This window comes from Tympanuchus pallidicinctus, unplaced genomic scaffold (genome assembly GCF_026119805.1).
Source record: "Tympanuchus pallidicinctus isolate F22 unplaced genomic scaffold, pur_lepc_1.0 scaffold32, whole genome shotgun sequence".
Classification (NCBI taxonomy): domain Eukaryota; kingdom Metazoa; phylum Chordata; class Aves; order Galliformes; family Phasianidae; genus Tympanuchus; species Tympanuchus pallidicinctus.
Window position 1 is genome coordinate 4069552 of NW_026294750.1, and position 17227 is coordinate 4086778.

General features: G+C 58.1%; 1 protein-coding gene across 2 annotated transcripts; it reads right to left on the minus strand.

The window, feature by feature from the left end:
* Positions 1-2009: 2009 nt before the first annotated feature.
* Positions 2010-17196, minus strand: SLC6A17 (solute carrier family 6 member 17). Of its 2 annotated transcripts, none has more exons than XM_052698437.1 (12): positions 16848-17196; positions 11559-11947; positions 9992-10149; positions 9625-9751; positions 9270-9451; positions 8773-8883; positions 7980-8221; positions 7535-7727; positions 7000-7192; positions 6606-6765; positions 5935-6097; positions 2010-5643 (listed from the first exon to the last, which is right to left on the minus strand). In XM_052698437.1, exons 2-12 carry the CDS (start codon positions 11842-11844, stop codon positions 5275-5277), a joined length of 2184 nt encoding a protein of 727 aa, XP_052554397.1. In that variant the 5' UTR covers positions 11845-11947; positions 16848-17196; the 3' UTR covers positions 2010-5274. The 2 variants fall into 2 exon arrangements, with proteins under 2 accessions (XP_052554397.1, XP_052554398.1); XM_052698438.1 differs by lacking the exon at positions 16848-17196 and adding an exon at positions 14948-15223.
* Between the last annotated feature and the right edge of the window lie 31 nt (positions 17197-17227).

Sequence of the window (17227 nt, forward strand, 5' to 3'; positions counted from 1 at the left end):
GGATAGAGCAAAGAGCAGGAGCACGTGGAGCACCAGCATCAGCCCAGGAGGCAGCAGCCTCTGGAAGGGGTTCGAAGGTGAGGAATGGGGTCCCCAGGTTCACCTGGTGGTCTCTGCTCTGCCTCCCCATGAATAGGGCACATCCCCACATACAGACCAGCACAAAGGCTGGAGGGAGCTCAGAGGGCTCATGGGCCAAAGGAGAGGAGGGGAAGACGTTGGGAACACGCAGCGATCACAGAGGAACAGGGGAGGAAGGTGAACTTCGTCTCAAATTGGGGACAGCGGATCCTGCTTTGGGGGAAACAACAGCCAAACCAACCCCGCTCATCCTTCACCGTGGATCTGCGACCAAAAGCACGTCGACCTCAGCAACCCGCAGGAGCCCTGCCCTCTCCCCTTCGTTCTCGGGGTGGGACGGCTCAGCCCAAGGGCTGACGGGGGGGCTGTGAGGTCCTTTCCCATTCCGGTGATGTCCGTGGTGGTGGCGGTGCCCGCGTCGCTGTCACACAGTGCCACCTCGTGGGTCCCACCCGGCAGGAAAGCCGGGCAGGCGGCTCCACCTGGTGCAGATTTTTGCTCCGCAGAAGCAATTCGGGGGCTGCAGGAGGTCGGGTTGGATGGGGAGCGGCGAGGATGCTCCCGTCGCCTCCATCCGGAGCTGCTGACTGCACGCAGTGCCTCGGTTTCCCAACTGGAAGACTCAGGGTAAAGCCTCGGCTTCACATCTGCATCTCATTCTCCAGGGCTGCCGGGAGGTGGGGATACCCAAAAATCGGCCCCCGGTCCCAGCTGTTCATCCCACCCCACTCAGTGCCTCACCATCAAAGGGAATTCTCCCTCATTTTATCAAATTGAACATTTCTCTGCCGGTTTTTTTCTCCCAACCCCGCACAGATTCTGTTTCCATGCACCTGTATTGCACAGAGCACCTACAGCAGGAGGGGAGGGGGGTTCAAGTGCCCTCCCAGCCCCATTCTCAGCACTGGGATTCCCCCAGGGGGAAAGAAGTCACATTCCTGGTTCTTTCCTATGGCAGCAGCCCTCCCTCCCCGTGCCATAGCTGCCATCCCAAAGGCACGCCAGCACCTGCTGCACTTTGGGTTTCCTTGCTGAGTGTGTTTTTTCAGGCAGCTCTGCTGGGAGAGGAAGAAATCAAAGCTCCCCACCACCCCCCGTGCTGTGGGGTGGGCTGGGGATGAAGCAGCAGCACAGGAGTTGTATTGCAGGGCCTTCAGCATCACCCCAGGCTTTAAGGGGGGCTGCACCCATAAACCCACATCCCTCACTGGAGGTGGCTGCGGGGGAGCTGGGAGCAGCTGTTCCTACAGAGCTGCCCTTTGGCTCCTATTGTCCCAACCCTCATCCTGCAGGATGTGCTCTGCTCCTGCTCCCAAGCGCCGTCCCCTCATCTCCAGAGACGTTCAGCAAACCTGTGCGAGCCTTCTGTGATGCCACCTCACCCTCAGCGTGAGTGCAATCACAGCCAAGTGCCCCCATGGTGCCCACACCACTGCACGGCTCCTCTGCTCCCACCCATCCTCCCCTCTTTCAGCTCTCCAGGGCTGAACCAGCTAGGGGAACTACAAAGATAGGAGGGGAGAGGCAGCCCTGCTTCCCATGGGGCTCAATATTGAGCCAGTACCCAACAGCTGAAGTAACTGGAGATCCCTGATCCTCCTCCAGCTTCCCAGTACTCCCAGTGCTCTGGCTGAGCCACCAGCACGTCAGCAGGGCATGGCAAGAGGAGCAGATGTCTTACCAGTCCGTGTGCCCCATCCAGTGCAGGTTGAGCTGGTGCAGGATGGAAGGAATCGCCCCGAGTGAGGTCCACTGCTGGATGGAGGCACAGAAAGGGCTCAGAGAGGAGAAAAGGAGACAGAAGAATGAACAGAGGTGACAGGACAGGATAGAGGCATTGACACCCATAGGTGCTGGCAGCCCTGGTGCCCTCTGCAGCCCCACAGGGACCCACAGCCCACCCCAAGGAAGGAAACAGAGGCAGAGAAGAGGCTTGGTAAGAACAGACTTTTAATCAGACTCCATCACGGCCATTACAGGGCTTTTCTCACCTGCTGAGGAGTCCGGCCGGCACAGCAGGAGTGGTAAATACACCGGCTACGAGGATACATGGGACGAGTTTCTATCAGATCTGTGCTTTTACCTGTACAGGAGGGCTTGGCCAGCATTGTGCTTACCCACAGCGGAGCAGCCCGTGTGCTGCAGGGGCTCTGCCTGAACCTGGCTGCGTCCCTGGGGGTTGGCAGAGCCACCTGGGCACCTGCACACCCCGCTCCTGCTGGTGAGAGCCGGGGTGGAGGGATGAGGGAGGCAGTGGGAGCAGCTCAGGAGGAGCCAGGGGGGCAGGGGGAGCTGCAGGGAGGGCAGGAGGGGAAGCCCTTCTCCGTAGTGGGGCTCCTGATCCAGCCCTGCTCTGAGCAGTAGGATCTGGGCTGGGAAGGAAGGGGAGAGCTGGGGGTAGGGGGGGGGAGTATTGGCAGCATCCACCCCCCCCTGCTCCAACCGCCCAGAGGGAAACTGGAAAGTGCCTGTGCTGACAGCTAGCAGCTATTCCCTGTGCCTCTGCGGGGAGAAAACAAACCAAAAGTGATCGCCAAGGCTAAAAGTCACCGGGGATCGACCCCAGGAAAGTGAACAGGGGGGAGAACCAGGGGGAAGAACCCCCCCCCCATAGGCTCCCAAAGTGACCGAGTACAGCAAGAAGTGACCCCAAATGCGAGAGCAAGGCGCACAACCCCACACACACGGCGTGACTGACAGACAGACACACGCACACAGCGACGACACGGAGCACCCACAGCTTCACACCCCCCCACCCATCCACCGACCCCCCCAACACCGAGCAAACACCACGAGAAATACACAACCTCCACGGATAAAAAGAAAGGCGTCTGCCCCCCCCCCCATAGCCCCCACCTCCCCTTGATGGGGGGGTCTGGGGTCTGGGGGGGGGTCGACACACAGCCACCCACCACGCACGAGAAATAAAAAGGTAAAAATCGGTCCGATATACAGTGAGAATTGATCTGTACAGCACTGGGGGTGAAAACAGGGTCACGGGCCACTTTGTCATTGAACAGCATTTACAGTGACATTTACAGAATAAATATACAGTAGAAATAGAGAATCTGTGGGTTATTATTCCATCTCCTCTCCTCTCCTCTGTTTTTTTTATATATATATATATATATATAATATAGCTTTCTTGGTACCTTCCTATTGGTTTTGCCTCTTCTTGGTGCTGCAATAAGAGGGGTGGGAAGCAAACGCCTCCCTGCCCAGTTTGGGGCTGGCAATAGGAGGGATGGGGGACTGAAGTGTTCCCCCAAGGGCTCGAGGAGCATCGCAGCACGGCAGCAGATGGGACCTGGTGAGGTGCCCTGCTCCCCAACTCCATGGGAGCTGCGGTGGGGATCCAGCCCCTGGGCTCAGTCACTGCCACTGGGAAGGTGACACTGGGCAGCGATGGGGGAAACTGGGGACACAGGGAGGAGGAGAGGTGGAAAAAAGGGGGTTTGTGCTTCTCCCACTTGGAGGTGACGCAGTGAGGACGTCTCTGTGTCCCTCCGCAAGGGCAGGAGGAGGGGAAGGTTAACCTGGATGAGGGCTGGAGAAGAGGGGGGAGCGCAGCTGATCCTGGGGCTGGTGCTTCCTCTGCCATCAGCAGGGCGAGCTGCTTTGGTTCGGTCCCCATCTTCATTTCCCCTCTGGAAAAACAGCTAACGAAGGGCCTGTGCTAATTGCCCAGTAAGACACTCCAGCTGAGCCCACGATGAGAAGGACTGTAAACACAGCATCCCAAACCAGAGATAGACAGGTGGGAACCTCCCAGACCTCCCACCTGTGGGTGGGCAAGCAAGGTTAGAGGGGCTCGTGGGCATGGGAGCCAGGAACGTGGCCTTCAAAAGTGTTTGAAATGCCCCCAGATGTGATCTCAGCCCAACAGGACTGGAGTAAGGAGCTCACTCAGCTTCTGAGACCATAAACAAGGCGCTGCTCCCCTGCACCCACAGAGAAAAGAAGGAATGGTTGCTTCAGGCTGTACTGCCAGCAGAAATCCTTGGCTTTGTGTTTGATTCAGGGAAACCTTCAGCGTCAGAGGGAGAAACTCAGAACTGGGAAAACCCAACCGACCTTCCTCACCCCCACAGGCTTTGCATCCATGCACTCCCCAGGCAGCGTGGAGAGGCACCACGGAGGGCTCAGCAGTCTGGATGCAGCTCACGGGGATGCTGGGACCCAGCGCTGGCTGCTCACACATATCCTTCCATCCGCCATCCCCAAAAGCCAGCTCACCTCCCACAGCCCAGAGCGGTTTCCTGAGAGCCAAATCAGGGCTGCTGTAGGACTTGGTACCCCACAGCTCCACGTGCCTAAAGAAAGCAGCAAGAGGAGATGACCACCACACCGGGGACGGTGGTGCAGTAGAGCATCCCGTAGGTCTGGGGCCATTCCAGCAGGGCGCTCCCTGCTCCATCCCCACTGCCCTTCTAAACCTCACATGAAATCCCTCATTTTGGAGGTGCTGCTCAGTAGATCTGCCTGCCCACAGCCCGTGCCATCCCAACATCTCAGAGCACACATCACCCCCAGCACACCTGGGAACACCCTGCAGACCCCGTCCCTGTGCTGGTGGTGATGGGGCAGCCTCCAAAGAGCCGCCAGCTGCAGTCCCACACGTCACCATAACTCAGCCCCGCGCCGCTCCCTGCCGACCCTGGCCAAAACACTGGGGTTATCTGAGCGTGTCCACAGCTAGAAAAACTACAGGAGATACAACAACAACAACGATGGCAACAACGGCAGCACCCTTTTGTGCTATGAACATCGACGGTTAATTGTGCTCGTTGGAATAAGGCCATGACTCCTCCCAGCTAAAGGACAACAGACGATGGGCAGAGCGCTGGGCTGCAGGAGGAAGCACGGCTGGCTTTCCACCTGACGCCAGGTCCTTTTTCCAACCACCAGCTGCTTGAAAAGAGAGATTGGAGCTGCGAGAGGACAACCCTGGGAAAAGCACGGCAGCATCCCTTGCTCCTCCCTTCCCTAAGGCGAGCCCCAGGTCCTGCCCTTTGCTGAGGGCTGTTGGAGGAGTCCTGCCCCTCCCGCAATCCCTTCATCATCGTAGGAACGGCTGCTTTTGGTTACAACTTAAAGAGGGGTTTCTTCTTTGATAGTTTTCCCGTTGCCTGGACAGCCAGGATCCACTCCCCACGACCTCTCCTCTCCCGGGGGGTGGTCAGCTGCCCAGCATCACAGTTCAGACTCGGGGGTGCCGGCCGTCAGGTACCCGCTCCCATAGCGTCCGTTGGGCGCGCTGCTCATCTCCATAGGGGAGTTGCTCCCAGGACCCAGGTAGGAACGGTGGGTGGGCATCGGGGATGGGGTCTCGCTCGGCACCTTGCTCAGGATGAAGCGCGTCTCGTCATTGTCTTCCAAGTTGGAGATGTCCTTCATCATCCGGCCCTTCTTGTAGGTGACCGAGAGGGTGTTGGAGCCGTCTGACACCAGGTGGAACTGCCGGAGGATGAAGACCAGAGGCAGAGGGAGGGAAGCCAGGATGATCAGGGAGATGAGGATAGCCATGGCCCAGGTTGGGTAAAAAAGGAACTTCTCTGCAGCCTGAAAAAGAGAGATTGGTGTCAGGGAGCTGCGACGCACGCCAGGTCCAGCATCTCCTAAGCGCTCAGAAGCTCCTGCCAGCCTTCATCTTAGGAAGTCATCAGACTGCGAATCAAAGTGGATAAAAGAGCACGCACTGTGGTGGAACCAAGACAAAGCCCAAGGGCACATTTCAGCCCGTGCTCCGAGCTAGCTCGAGCCTTCTGGGCAGCAGGGAAAAACGGCAGCCAAGAGGGTGGGATGCGTCCCAGCTGGAGGAATAAGCAGAGCTGGGGTGGGAACCCTGCTCACCTCCTCTCTGATCCACGCGCTGTAGCCCGGGGGGCTGACACCCAGCTGGATGATGCTGGCAGTCATGAGCACGGCCATGCAGATGGGAGAGACGTACTTCCAGGTGTAGTAGTAGAACTGATAGGGTCGAAAGCCCAGCATCTCTGTCAGTTCCTGCATGAACCTGCCGAAAGGGAGAGATGGAACCACACTGCTCCCCACCTTCCAGAAAGAAACTCCCTCCCAGGAGCCCTGCTGCAGATTAGACTCAAAAAAGAGCCTGGGGAAGAGCCCAGCTGAGCCACGAGATCATCGCAGTCTTTCAAACCCGTGGGATGGGTTGGGAACCTCCCATGGAAAAGGTCACCTGAGCCTCCCTTGCTCTGGACAACTCCTGACAACGAGAATGGGAACTGAGGGAAAGAGCTGCCCTTCCAGAACGTTCCAGAAACCTCAGATAAGACTATAATGACAAGCAACAGAGCTCCACAACCAAAGCAAGATACCCATTAGTGGGACTCGTTCTTGGTGCTGGGTTACAGCTGGGGCAGGGTAGAGGATCAAGGCAAACAGATCTCCTGCCTTCAGGGTATTTGCTCCATCACAGCTTGCCTCTTGGAAAATCAGGACAGAGCTGGAAGGCGGGGGGGTTTTACAGCCAAGAAATTCCATTTGTGGCGCCAACACCTTACTTCTTAGTGCCGTAAATCCAGGCCACAGCGATGTTCTCCAGGATGACCACGACGGTGAGCGGCAGCGTGGCTGAGTAATCATCAAACATGGTGACAAAGTAGTTCCCAGAGCGCTGCACGAAGATCAGGCCCACCACAAAGGCGAAGATGCAGCAGCCAACTGCGGGGAGAAAGACGGGCGTAGGGTAACAGAGCGCGGATCGGTCGGCGCTGATGTGCCACTGGTTGAATGATCCTAGTGGCCGTTCCCAAACCTAACGATCCCATGGTCCCGGGGGTAACTGAGGCCTCTGCCATAGGGTCTGATCCCACTACACGTCTACGTGTCCCCGCTCTTCTAGGATGACAGTGGGGACCCTCCAGCCCCAACCCAGGAGGATGCAGAAGACCTCACCTGTGAACACCTCCTTCCGCACCTTGAAGGTGTCGATGATGGGAGTGGTGATGCCCGACATGGTCCCGATCATGCTGCCCAGCCCCAGGTTTATCAGCATCAAGAAGAACATGACGGACCAAAACGGCGAGGCTGGGAAGTGGGTCATGGCTTCTGTGAAGGCGATGAAGGCCAGGCCGGTTCCTTGCACTGACTATTTATGAGGGGGGGGGTAAAAAGACCAAAAAGGACAAAGAAACGTGTCAGGCTGAGTGTCTCAGGGCTCTCTCGTCCCACTGAACAGCTCCTCAAGGAAAGAAAAATCCACCCTAACACCTGGCGTGGAAGTGGCAGTGAGCCTATTAGACTTGCTACCATGGGCAGACCATTCCCACGCCCCAGGAAAGACCCCAGGAACAGGGAATTCCCATCCTTGGAGGGACACTGGAAACAGCTTTTCCAGATCCGTGTGCCAGGAGCAACACAAACAGCTCCCAGCAGGGACTGCCAATGGGCGAGGTGATTTCTCTGTCCCATTAGGAATGCCGTGGGGTACCTTGTCCAGCTCATCCTCCAACAGACACGCGTCCAAGCCCAGCTCTTTGAAGTGCCCCTCTTTCACCGTCATGATCACCCTGTACATCTCGTTGTAGTCCTTGGCTGTCAAGTGGGAGAAGTTCACGTGGGGTGGGATGAGGTCGTGGCTGAGCACGTTGGTGTTCAGGTATCCCAAGATCTTCTCAGCATTCCTAAGGGGGAGCAGAATCTGGTCACCCAGAAATGTCCCCTTCCATCCAGTGTGAGAACCTGTAGACCATAGTTCCCAACCAAAGCCAGAAAAACTGTGCCCTCAGCTACAAGGGGGCACCTCTGGAAATCCAGATCTTGATCACAAGCAATCTGGGTCCTCCAAAACACAGCGTCACTCAGTCCTTGAGCCACAGCCCCGCCAGCACAGGTTTCCCCCAACCCCCAGATGGACAGAAAGCAAATCCACCTACTCCACCACGCATTTCTCATTCATGATGTTGGCCTTGAAGCCCAGCACGGCGAATACAACCAGGGTGGCCAGGACAGACGTGAAGAAGTTGATGAAGGAGACGAGCGTGGCGTCGAAGTGGCAGTTGTTGTCCTGCTTGTTGTAGCTGGAGAAGGCGATGACCCCCCCAAAGCCCAATCCCAAGGCAAAGAACACCTGCGTGGCTGCCTCCCGCCACACCTGGGGGTCCAGCATCTTATCCAGCTTGGGGAGAGGGGACACAGAAAAAGGAATGAGGGCTGGTGGTGGTGCCAGAGCCGCTCCATCCTCCAGAGCCTTCAGCATCGTTTAACCCCAGACCTCGCCCCCCTCCCCTGCAGCAGGCTGCAGGCCTCCGAGAGCCGTTCATCGGGAGATCCTAATTAGTATCTTGTAACAGCCTCGCCAGCAGAGCTGTTTCATCTGCATGGCTTCATCACTAATTAATTAGCTCGTTAATTGCATAAACACCAGCGGAGGTTTCGCTACCAGCCAGCATGATCTCACAGAGCCCCTAAGCCCTTCTATAGATGCATTGCTGAGGGTAAATCCCCTCCCCTCGCCCACCCAAAGGGAACAGGAGCGATGCCTCGGGCAGTGCTATGATGACCACCTCAGGGCTGTAACACCTCCTGCCTCGTTTATTGGGACCTTTGAGGCGGATGCTCTGATTTTTTGGGGTGGAAACAAGAGAAAAAGAGGATTCGGTGAAATGATGTGCACAAAGGGTGAGCAGCCCGGAGGATAAACCTGCTGGGGGTCTGCTGAGTTCTCACCTTGGGGGTGAACATGTGCATGATCCCATCCACCGCCCCGCGCAGCAGGAGGCCCCGCACCAAGAAGCAAACCAGCACCACGTAGGGGAAGAGGGAGCTGAAATACATCACCTGGGGCAAGAAGAATGCATGCAGGGTGGGCATCATCTCCCTTTACGCTCAGCCCCGTCCCCACATCCATCCCCAGGACATCACAAACTGGAGACAGAAGGCTGGTGCCAGACAAGCCCTGGGGAAAGACAGCTCTGCATCCCCACCACCTCCCAGCACCACTGGTTCCCAGCATGGGGCTCCCTCCCAGTGTCCCAGTGATGTGAATGGGGCTTCCTCCTGGGCACAGGGGACGTGATACCACCCCACTGCCACGGGGCAGCAGCCTGCTTACCCTGTGCTACCCGCTGATGCGCCCTGTAAAACATCTGGCACATCTGGAGATGGGTTCCATCTGAACATCACGGAAAACCAACACATCTGGAGCACGGATTGCTGCTACCCACCTTCCCCGAGGACTGGATGCCTTTGATCATGGCCAAGCCAACGAGACTCCAGGCCACCAGCAGGCAGAGGGTCATCTTCCAATTGAGTCCCCCACTCTCTGAGATGGAGTTGGAAATGTCCAGGGCCTCCCGGTACCAGAAGTAGGTGGTGGCCGAGCTCCTCTCACATTCAGTCTCCACAACTGCAGATGAATGGGGGTACCAGAGAGTGAGGGGTGGGGAAGAGCCACCATCTGCCTCTTCTCACTCTGTCCGTGTCCCCATCCCAACATCCAGTGTCCCCAGCCTGCAATAGGTTTTGAGGGTCTCCGGTGTCCCACAGCCCCACTCCCCATCATTTACCCCCATATCTCACCGGCCACGGAGCCATTCTTGACAGTGGGGCACTCGCTCCAGGGAAGAGGGTACTGGAAGGACTTGAAGAAGTAAAAGATGCTCCAACCGATGATAACGTTGTAATAAAGACCGACAAAAAAGCAGACCTGTGTTGGGGGTTGAGGAGGACACGCTGTGAAGCAGTGGGGGCAGTGCCGGTGTTCCCATTGAGCGGGGATCCAGAAACATGGAAGGCCTCATTCCCAAACCAGCCCTAAGCTCACAGATGGAGCTGAAAAACTCCATTCAACCCTTCAATCTCCCACACTGGGCTCAGTGAGGTTTGCCCCAGGCCATCCCCCTTTTGCAGCCTGCAGAGCATCCCACCAACCCCAATGCATGCTCACCAGGCAGCTGGCATAACCGATGCCACCGAGGCGGGGACAGATGTAATTCCAGACACCAATGCTGCCCCGACGGATCCGCTGCCCCACTGCCAGCTCCAGGAAGAACAGCGGGAGGCCAATGATGATGAGCAGGACCAGGTATGGGACCAGGTAGGCGCCTGGCAGGGACAGAAAGCTTGTCATGGACCCGTCCTCCTGCTCTTGTATCCCGATGAGGGACAGGCTGTGTCTGTCACTTGGTTTGCAACAGAAAACACACGTGCGTGGCAGGGAACCCTGCTGCATCCCCTGGCACTGTGGGAATGTGCAGGATATGCGAGCTCTCTGCTAGTGGTAAAATGGCTCGGAACAGAAAGGAGGTTAATCTCCATCTAATTGGGGAGACCAGAGAGAAATTAGCAGTTCATGAAGCATAACCAAACGGCTGTAAAAGATGCGATGACTCACGCTGCAGCGCCCGGCTGATGGATGGCTCCAGCCTCTGCCAGGGGCTGCCGGACAGCACTGGGAGCACGTGGCTGCAGAGCTGGGATTTATGGCCCAGTGACAGCCACCAGTGCTGGGCCAGGGATGGATGGGGCCAAGGATGCATTTGGAGCAGAGATGAGGAGGCTCGTTAAGGAAGAGGTTCATTAAGGAGCAGGAAAATGGAGTGCAGCTGGACACTGGTGTAACTGGGAACACCCACGAGCTTCCCATCCCTGCAACACCCTCATGGGCATCTCGACCTCCAGACGATGAGACAGATGGATCCATTTGGATGCAAACTTCTCCAGCATCAGAGATTTTCCTCCCCTGACCCCTGGGAGGACGGCCACCAGCTCCTGCCCATGCGTCAGCGCCAGCACACGCGGCTCCCGGCACACCGAGTGCTGGGGATTTGGCTCAGGCCCATCTCACTGCCAGCACGAGGCTGTTCTCCCCCACAGATGTCTGCTTGGGGAGCAGGAAGGAAGCAGCCATCCCACCCTGCGCCGAGCAGCTTACTGCTGTGCCAGCCAGCTCCCAGCTCCGTGCCTCGGTACCTGCAGGAAGCTGTCATATGGCAGCAAGGGGCTTCTCACAGCATCTGCTCATCCCAGCAGTGCCCCTTCGTGCCCCTGCATCCCAGGGATGAGATAGATGACCGTGTGCTGGGAGCTGTCAAACCCAACTTGACCCCTCTACAGCGAGTCTCGCGGCTGCTGAGGGTTCCATTCTCTTATATGGGGAAATTGAGGCAGGGTGGCTTTAGAGAAGCCTGGCATCTGACCTCTGAGCACAGAGCTGGCTCCTGATTCCATCTATCTGGGATGAGCAGGAAATCACAGATGCAGAGAGCTCCCTACCAAAGGAATCAGGGTTTCATTGCAGCCCTGAACGTACCAGTAGGATTCACTTTGTTCTCAGGGCAGGCAGGCGAGCATCCTTCAGGAAGAGGCTGCCCTGGAGGTTCCTGCAGCTCTGCACCACAGCACAGCCAGCAGCTCCCAGCTGCCCCTCACCTCTCAACCCACCCCCACTGCTCCCTCCACCCCCAGCAGAGGTAAGATCAGCCCACAGACCCCCCTGGAATCCCATCTCTCACCTCCTCCATTCTTTTGGCACAGGTAGGGGAATCGCCAGACGTTTCCCAGCCCCACAGAGTAGCCAATCTGGGCCAGGATGTACTGCAGCTTGCTATTCCACGCCGGCCTGTTCTCTGCATCCAGCTCCTCCTCCCCGTCCTTCTGCTTATCCCAAGCCTCCCCTGTCACGTTGAGGACGCTGCGTTTGTAGTCCACGGGCTCCTCGTGAGCCAGCAGGTCGGCCACTGACTCGGTGACATGCTCACTGCTGTGCTCCCGCTGGGTCACTTTGCTGTTTTTCGGCATCGGGACGGCTCCGTGCCACCCCAGGGGCTGGGATGGGGTGAAGGGAGAAGAGGAACGTCCCGCTTGAGCTGCTCGGGGCTCACCTCCTTGTCATCAGCAGGACCTGCGTGAGAAGGATTCAGCAGCATGGTGGGGTTGGTTTTGCCTCATCCCGGTGCTGTTGGGACCGGCAGAGATGGTGGGGAGAGGTCACCATCACCTCCTGTGTTTCGGGGACGTCCGTTGGGCTGGGGGATGCTAAGTGGAAGCAACACCCTGCTGCTTCCTCGCTGGGGAGAGTTCCCAGGGGGGAGCACCCATGGGTGCAAGGAGATGGTGACAGAGCAGTCCCCTCAGCCCTGCACGGCCCCCCAGCTCAGTCCTGAAGGGCTACAGGGCTCAAAAGCACTTAGGTGACAGCGACAGAGGGCTCTCCATCCTCCTTGGCTGGTATCAGGCACAAGGTGGGGGAGAGCCAGCAGCTAAATCACCGCAGGCAGCTCTATAGCAGATAACATCTGCAAAACAGCCACGGCGACACAAAGCCATCCATCGTCCAAGCCCTGCTGCCTTCCCAGCCTTGGCCTGGGAACCCAAGCCACAAGATCTGCACAGTCTGAGCACTGACACCAGGGATCTTTGGCCATACTGGGAGAACTGGGGCCAGACTGGCTCGTGCCCCAGCTGGAGGACAACCATAGAAACTCCAAGCCGTGGAAAAATGACTCTCTCCCCAAGGGCCGTGTTCGCTTCTGTCTTCCATCCCTCCATTCCCTTTTCAGGGACATCATTGTGACCACCAGTCCCCGGAGGAGCACTGGGGCCATGCCCAGGGTCCCAAAGGCCCCCCGTGTTTCTCCCGAGCTCCTCCATTTACACAGACACCCATCAACCCCAGCCCTGAGCACAGCTCACAACCCTGGGCCCTTCCAGAGCACGGGGCTCAGCCAGGCAGCCCTTCTCATTCCCAAGCATCCATCCCAGTGCTGGAGGGAGGCAAAGCAGCAGGACAGCTCACCCTCCTCGCCCTCACCTCGCTGCTTCCTCGCCCCAAAGGAAGTTCCCCGTGTGCCAGGCCCTGTTCCTAATAGAAAAGCTATTTTCAGTCAAAAGCTGCATCCGTTGCCAGGCAACTGCATCGCCTCACAGCCTTGGCTGGATCAGGCTCCTCCAGAGAAGCTGTTTGAATTATTCCTTCAAGCCTGGCCCAGCAGTGTTTCATTTCCTAACGAGGACCATTCGTATGAACCATTCGCAGTTCAACAGCAGCAATTACCAGCACAGGGCTGCCCACAGCCAGAGCATCCCCAGCATGGAGGGCAGGGGGGTCCCGAGGCAGGAAATCACAGAGATTCCCACCGAGTTTGGGTCGGGTTCTGCAGAGACGAGAGGATTTGGGGGTGAAAGAGTGTGCTGAGCTGCTCTGCCAGGGCTGGGATAAGGGGCTGAGGCAGCACTGGAGGAGGAGAAAGGGGTAAGGAGCAGAAAGCTCTCCCCCCGTGTGAAGTCGTATGGGAAAGCTGTGCTATAAGGATAATCTTCACCAGTGTTGCTGTCCCTGTGTCCCCACTGCTTGCTTGGGGGCATCCTGCTGCTTCCCAGCCTGATGGCAGCAGTGCTTGCTGGAGGAGACCCAGCCTATGGAGAGGGGTCTGCCACGATGCTCCCAGCCAAAGCGCAGCTCAAATCCACCTGCAAAAAGCACTTCTGCCCATGTGTTTGATTGGAAGGGGAATTTAATCAAGGAATTCATCTCCCAGAACAACAACAATGACGACGACGCTGCAAGGAAGGTCAGCTGACAACCAGGAGCTTCTTGGCTGCAGAAAGACAGAACCCCCTTGTAGCAGACAGATGGAGATTCAGCTTGTTGACGACCTTCACCTTCTCACATGTGTGGTTTTCTTTCTCTTCTGAAGGAAGGATCACAGCCCACCAGTGGGTCTGGGTGCCTCCCCACGGCGCTCATAGAGGGGTCCAGGAAGGCACCAGTACAAACTGGGAGGGCTGGCACAGCAACAGTGCCTGTGAGATGGGAGCAGCTGCCAGCACCCACGGGGAGCAATAGGGCGAGGAGCAGGAAAGAGCACCACTGCCCTGGGATAACCCACCTCCCCACGCTCCTGCCATGGTTTTTCCACTTGCTGAAAAGGTGATTGGAGAGGCTGGAATCAGTCAGCAGCAGTGGAGCTCAGGGCCCAGGGTGTGTGGGCACTGGGAAGCTCTCTCCTCTCCCAGGGACAGAGCAGCTCCTGCATCTGAATTCTGCACTTATGTTCCATTTAGGGGAAATTGAGGCAACAACAACAAAAAGAAAAGCCAGGCTGGGATGCAATGAATTCAAAATAATCTTCAAATTCAAACAGTGGGGTCTCTGCACTGGCACAGCGCCCTGCTCCCTCCACCAAGGTCACAGAGCAGGAAAGGAGAGCGATGGATCCAGGCACAGAGGGATGCCAGGGATGGATCTGAGGGATCCAAGCGTCCCCATCCCGGGACACCACACCGAGGGCTGAGCTTTATGCTGCAGATGAGGAGGGGACAGACCCAAGGTCATCCATGGGACCTGGGGAGCTCGCAGAGAGGTGGAGGCACAGAGCAGGCACCTCTGCCACCTCCCTTTCGCACCCAGCAAGGCCGAGCAGCGAAGCCAAGAGGAGAGCAGTGGGGAACCTGCTGGGAACAGCATCGCTCTGCATCACAGCGAGAGCACACAGAGCCCTTCAGCCCCAGCAAATCAAAGGCAGAGCGCTCGGAGCGGCATCCCGACCGCATGGCAGAGCCCCGAGGAGACGCTTCTGCCCCACAGATGAGCAGCTCGGCTCTCCCACAGCCTCCTCCAAGCGCAGCTCCCATCGCACACAGACCTGCCTCCATCTTAACGCCGCTCCTCGCTCCCAAACCAGGAGACTCAGAGCTCCCGCTCGGCTCTTCCTCACCCTCCTCATCCTCTTCTGCTCCACGGGGGAAGGCTTTTGCCATCCGAGCTCATTAGGGTCGCTCCCTTTCCTTAAGCAAACCTTGCTAATTAGCGCCAGGCTCCGCCACTCTCCAGAGGTGACGCGCGGTGACTCGGTGGCAGCGGTCCCACATCACGGGGTCCCCCCCAGACCCCCAAACTCACACAGCGCGAAGGGAACACGCAACCAGGGGGTCAGCAGAGCAGGCCGAGGGGAAACGCCGCAGGGAGACGCGCTGGACCCCGGGCTCCCACCTTCGCAAGCAGTTTGCGCGCAGCTCCGCGGCGCTCAGCCGGCATTTATTGCCGGGGGGGGATGGGGGGGAGATGCTCAGAGCTGCGCTCCTCATTCAGGCTCGTTTTAGCGTCGTGACACAGGAGCAGTTCGCGTTCGAGGATGAATCAGAGCTGCCTCCGCTTCTGCCTTACACCCCCCCCCCAGCATCCAGGTGGTCCAAACAGCCCCCGGCCCCCTACGGGCGAGCAGACGCGTGCTTATGGCAGCCCTGCCGCCGTTTGCCACCTGCTCCACCCCGGAGGTGGGCACAATTCCCGCAGCCCCAGCTCCGCTTTCGTATCACTGAAGGGTTTCGAGCGAATTTTTATCAATGGATTCCGGAAAAAAAAAACAAAAAACCAAAACAGAAAGGCCAGTTTTGCGGGCGGGTCACGAGGCAGCCACAGCAACCCCGGAGGAGGGGGAACCTCGGCGCCGTCGGGAGCGTAGGAACCCATTGATTCTCCGCATTCCGTCTCCCTTCACGTCTCATTTGGGATCGGATGACATCCATCATCTGCAGCGGCGTGACACGGAGCTGCCGTCACGTGGTTCCTGCTCACGGGGTGATCCTTCCCCCCCCTCTCCCCCCCCAAACCCCTCACCCTCAGTTCCAGCTGCAGCTGCTGCCCCTCCGAACCCAGCTTCGCCCCGATCAGCAGCACGCAGACCTCGCTGTGGTTCACAAACCAACCGACCCCAAAACACAACCCCAGGACATTTCACCTCAGCACCGACCCGGTTCCATCGCATCCGTGCTGACCCCCACCCCTCTGCCATTCCAGGCTCTCACATCACTTCCCCATAGCAACCAAACCCTTTTTTTTTCCCCTATCGATGCCGACCGCCTCCGATTCGACCTGGAGGACGGACAGACCCGCATTTTATTTCCCTTCCTGACCCAATCCCGACTCCTCCGGGGAGATTCTGGCACTGAACTGCGCGCCCTGCCCGGAATGGCTCAGCTCCACACGCGGCATTTCAGGTTTGTTCCTTCCGAGCCCAGAAATAGTTGCATCAGCTCACGATGGATCTCAACCTCAGGTGCCTCTGACGCCAGAAGCGGAACGATTTCACCTTCTGGGTCCTTTGCAAAGAGCTGGGGGAGGGTTGGTGGTTTTTTGTGTTTTTTTGTGGTTTTTTGTTTGTTTTTTTTTTTTTTTCCAGCCCCACATCTCCGGAATGACGCAAATCGTCCCCAAAACGATGCAAAGCTGCACCTGGCCAAGATGTCAGCCCCAAACGCAGCCCCATACACACCTCCGGCACAGCCGCGATGCAAGAAATGCACTGATGGGGGCAAGGACTCCCCACAACTCGACACAGAACGGCGTGAAACCAAAACCCCAACCCTCATTTTACTGCCTCGAAAGAAGCCGGCTGCGTTCCGAGGATTCAAAAGAAAAAGGGAAAACAAAAAAATCCCTTCGCTTCGGGGGCCGGGTGTGAAACATTCATCGCAGCCCAATGCTTTCTCCTCTCCCAATGTTATTGTCAAGGTCAGCCTGGAGGCTCTATTTATAACCCTTCAACCCCCCTCCCCCCAGGCAGCAGCTGGGGAGGACGAACCCCCAACCAACCCCCTCCATTACTTCAGCCCCCCCCACCCGGGGGTCCCGGGATGATCCCACCCCCCCACCCCCCCAAACTCCTCAGCTCCAGGGCCGCACCCGCTGCCGCAGCCCCCCGAACACCTTCCCCCCCCCCCCAACCCCCAAAAGAAGAAGCTCCGATGAATGGGGAGGGGGAAAAACGAAGCGGGGAGAGGGGAGAAGAAAGCAGCCTTACCTCTGCGCCGCGGGTGGAACGGAGCGAATCGCCGGGAGGAACGGATCGGATCCCACCCCCCCCTGCACCCCCGGGCGGCGGCGGAACCGGGTACCTGCGGGGCCACCGGGGAAACCGCCGCCGCCGGTACCGCCGCTGCCTCCGCGCCCCGCGGTGACGCTGCGCGGCCGCCGCCTGTCGGTCCTTCCACCCCCCCCTCTTCCTTCCCTCCTTGTGCTCCGCGGATGCGCGTTGGGTTCGGCGCTGCGCCCGAGGGGAGGCAACTCCTCTCTCCGCTCCCGGGTAATAAAATCTCTCTCTATATCTATATATTTAAATACTCCCCCCAACCACCACACGCTCGCTCAAATAAATAAATGACAGCGAGCGCGCAGCCCCTG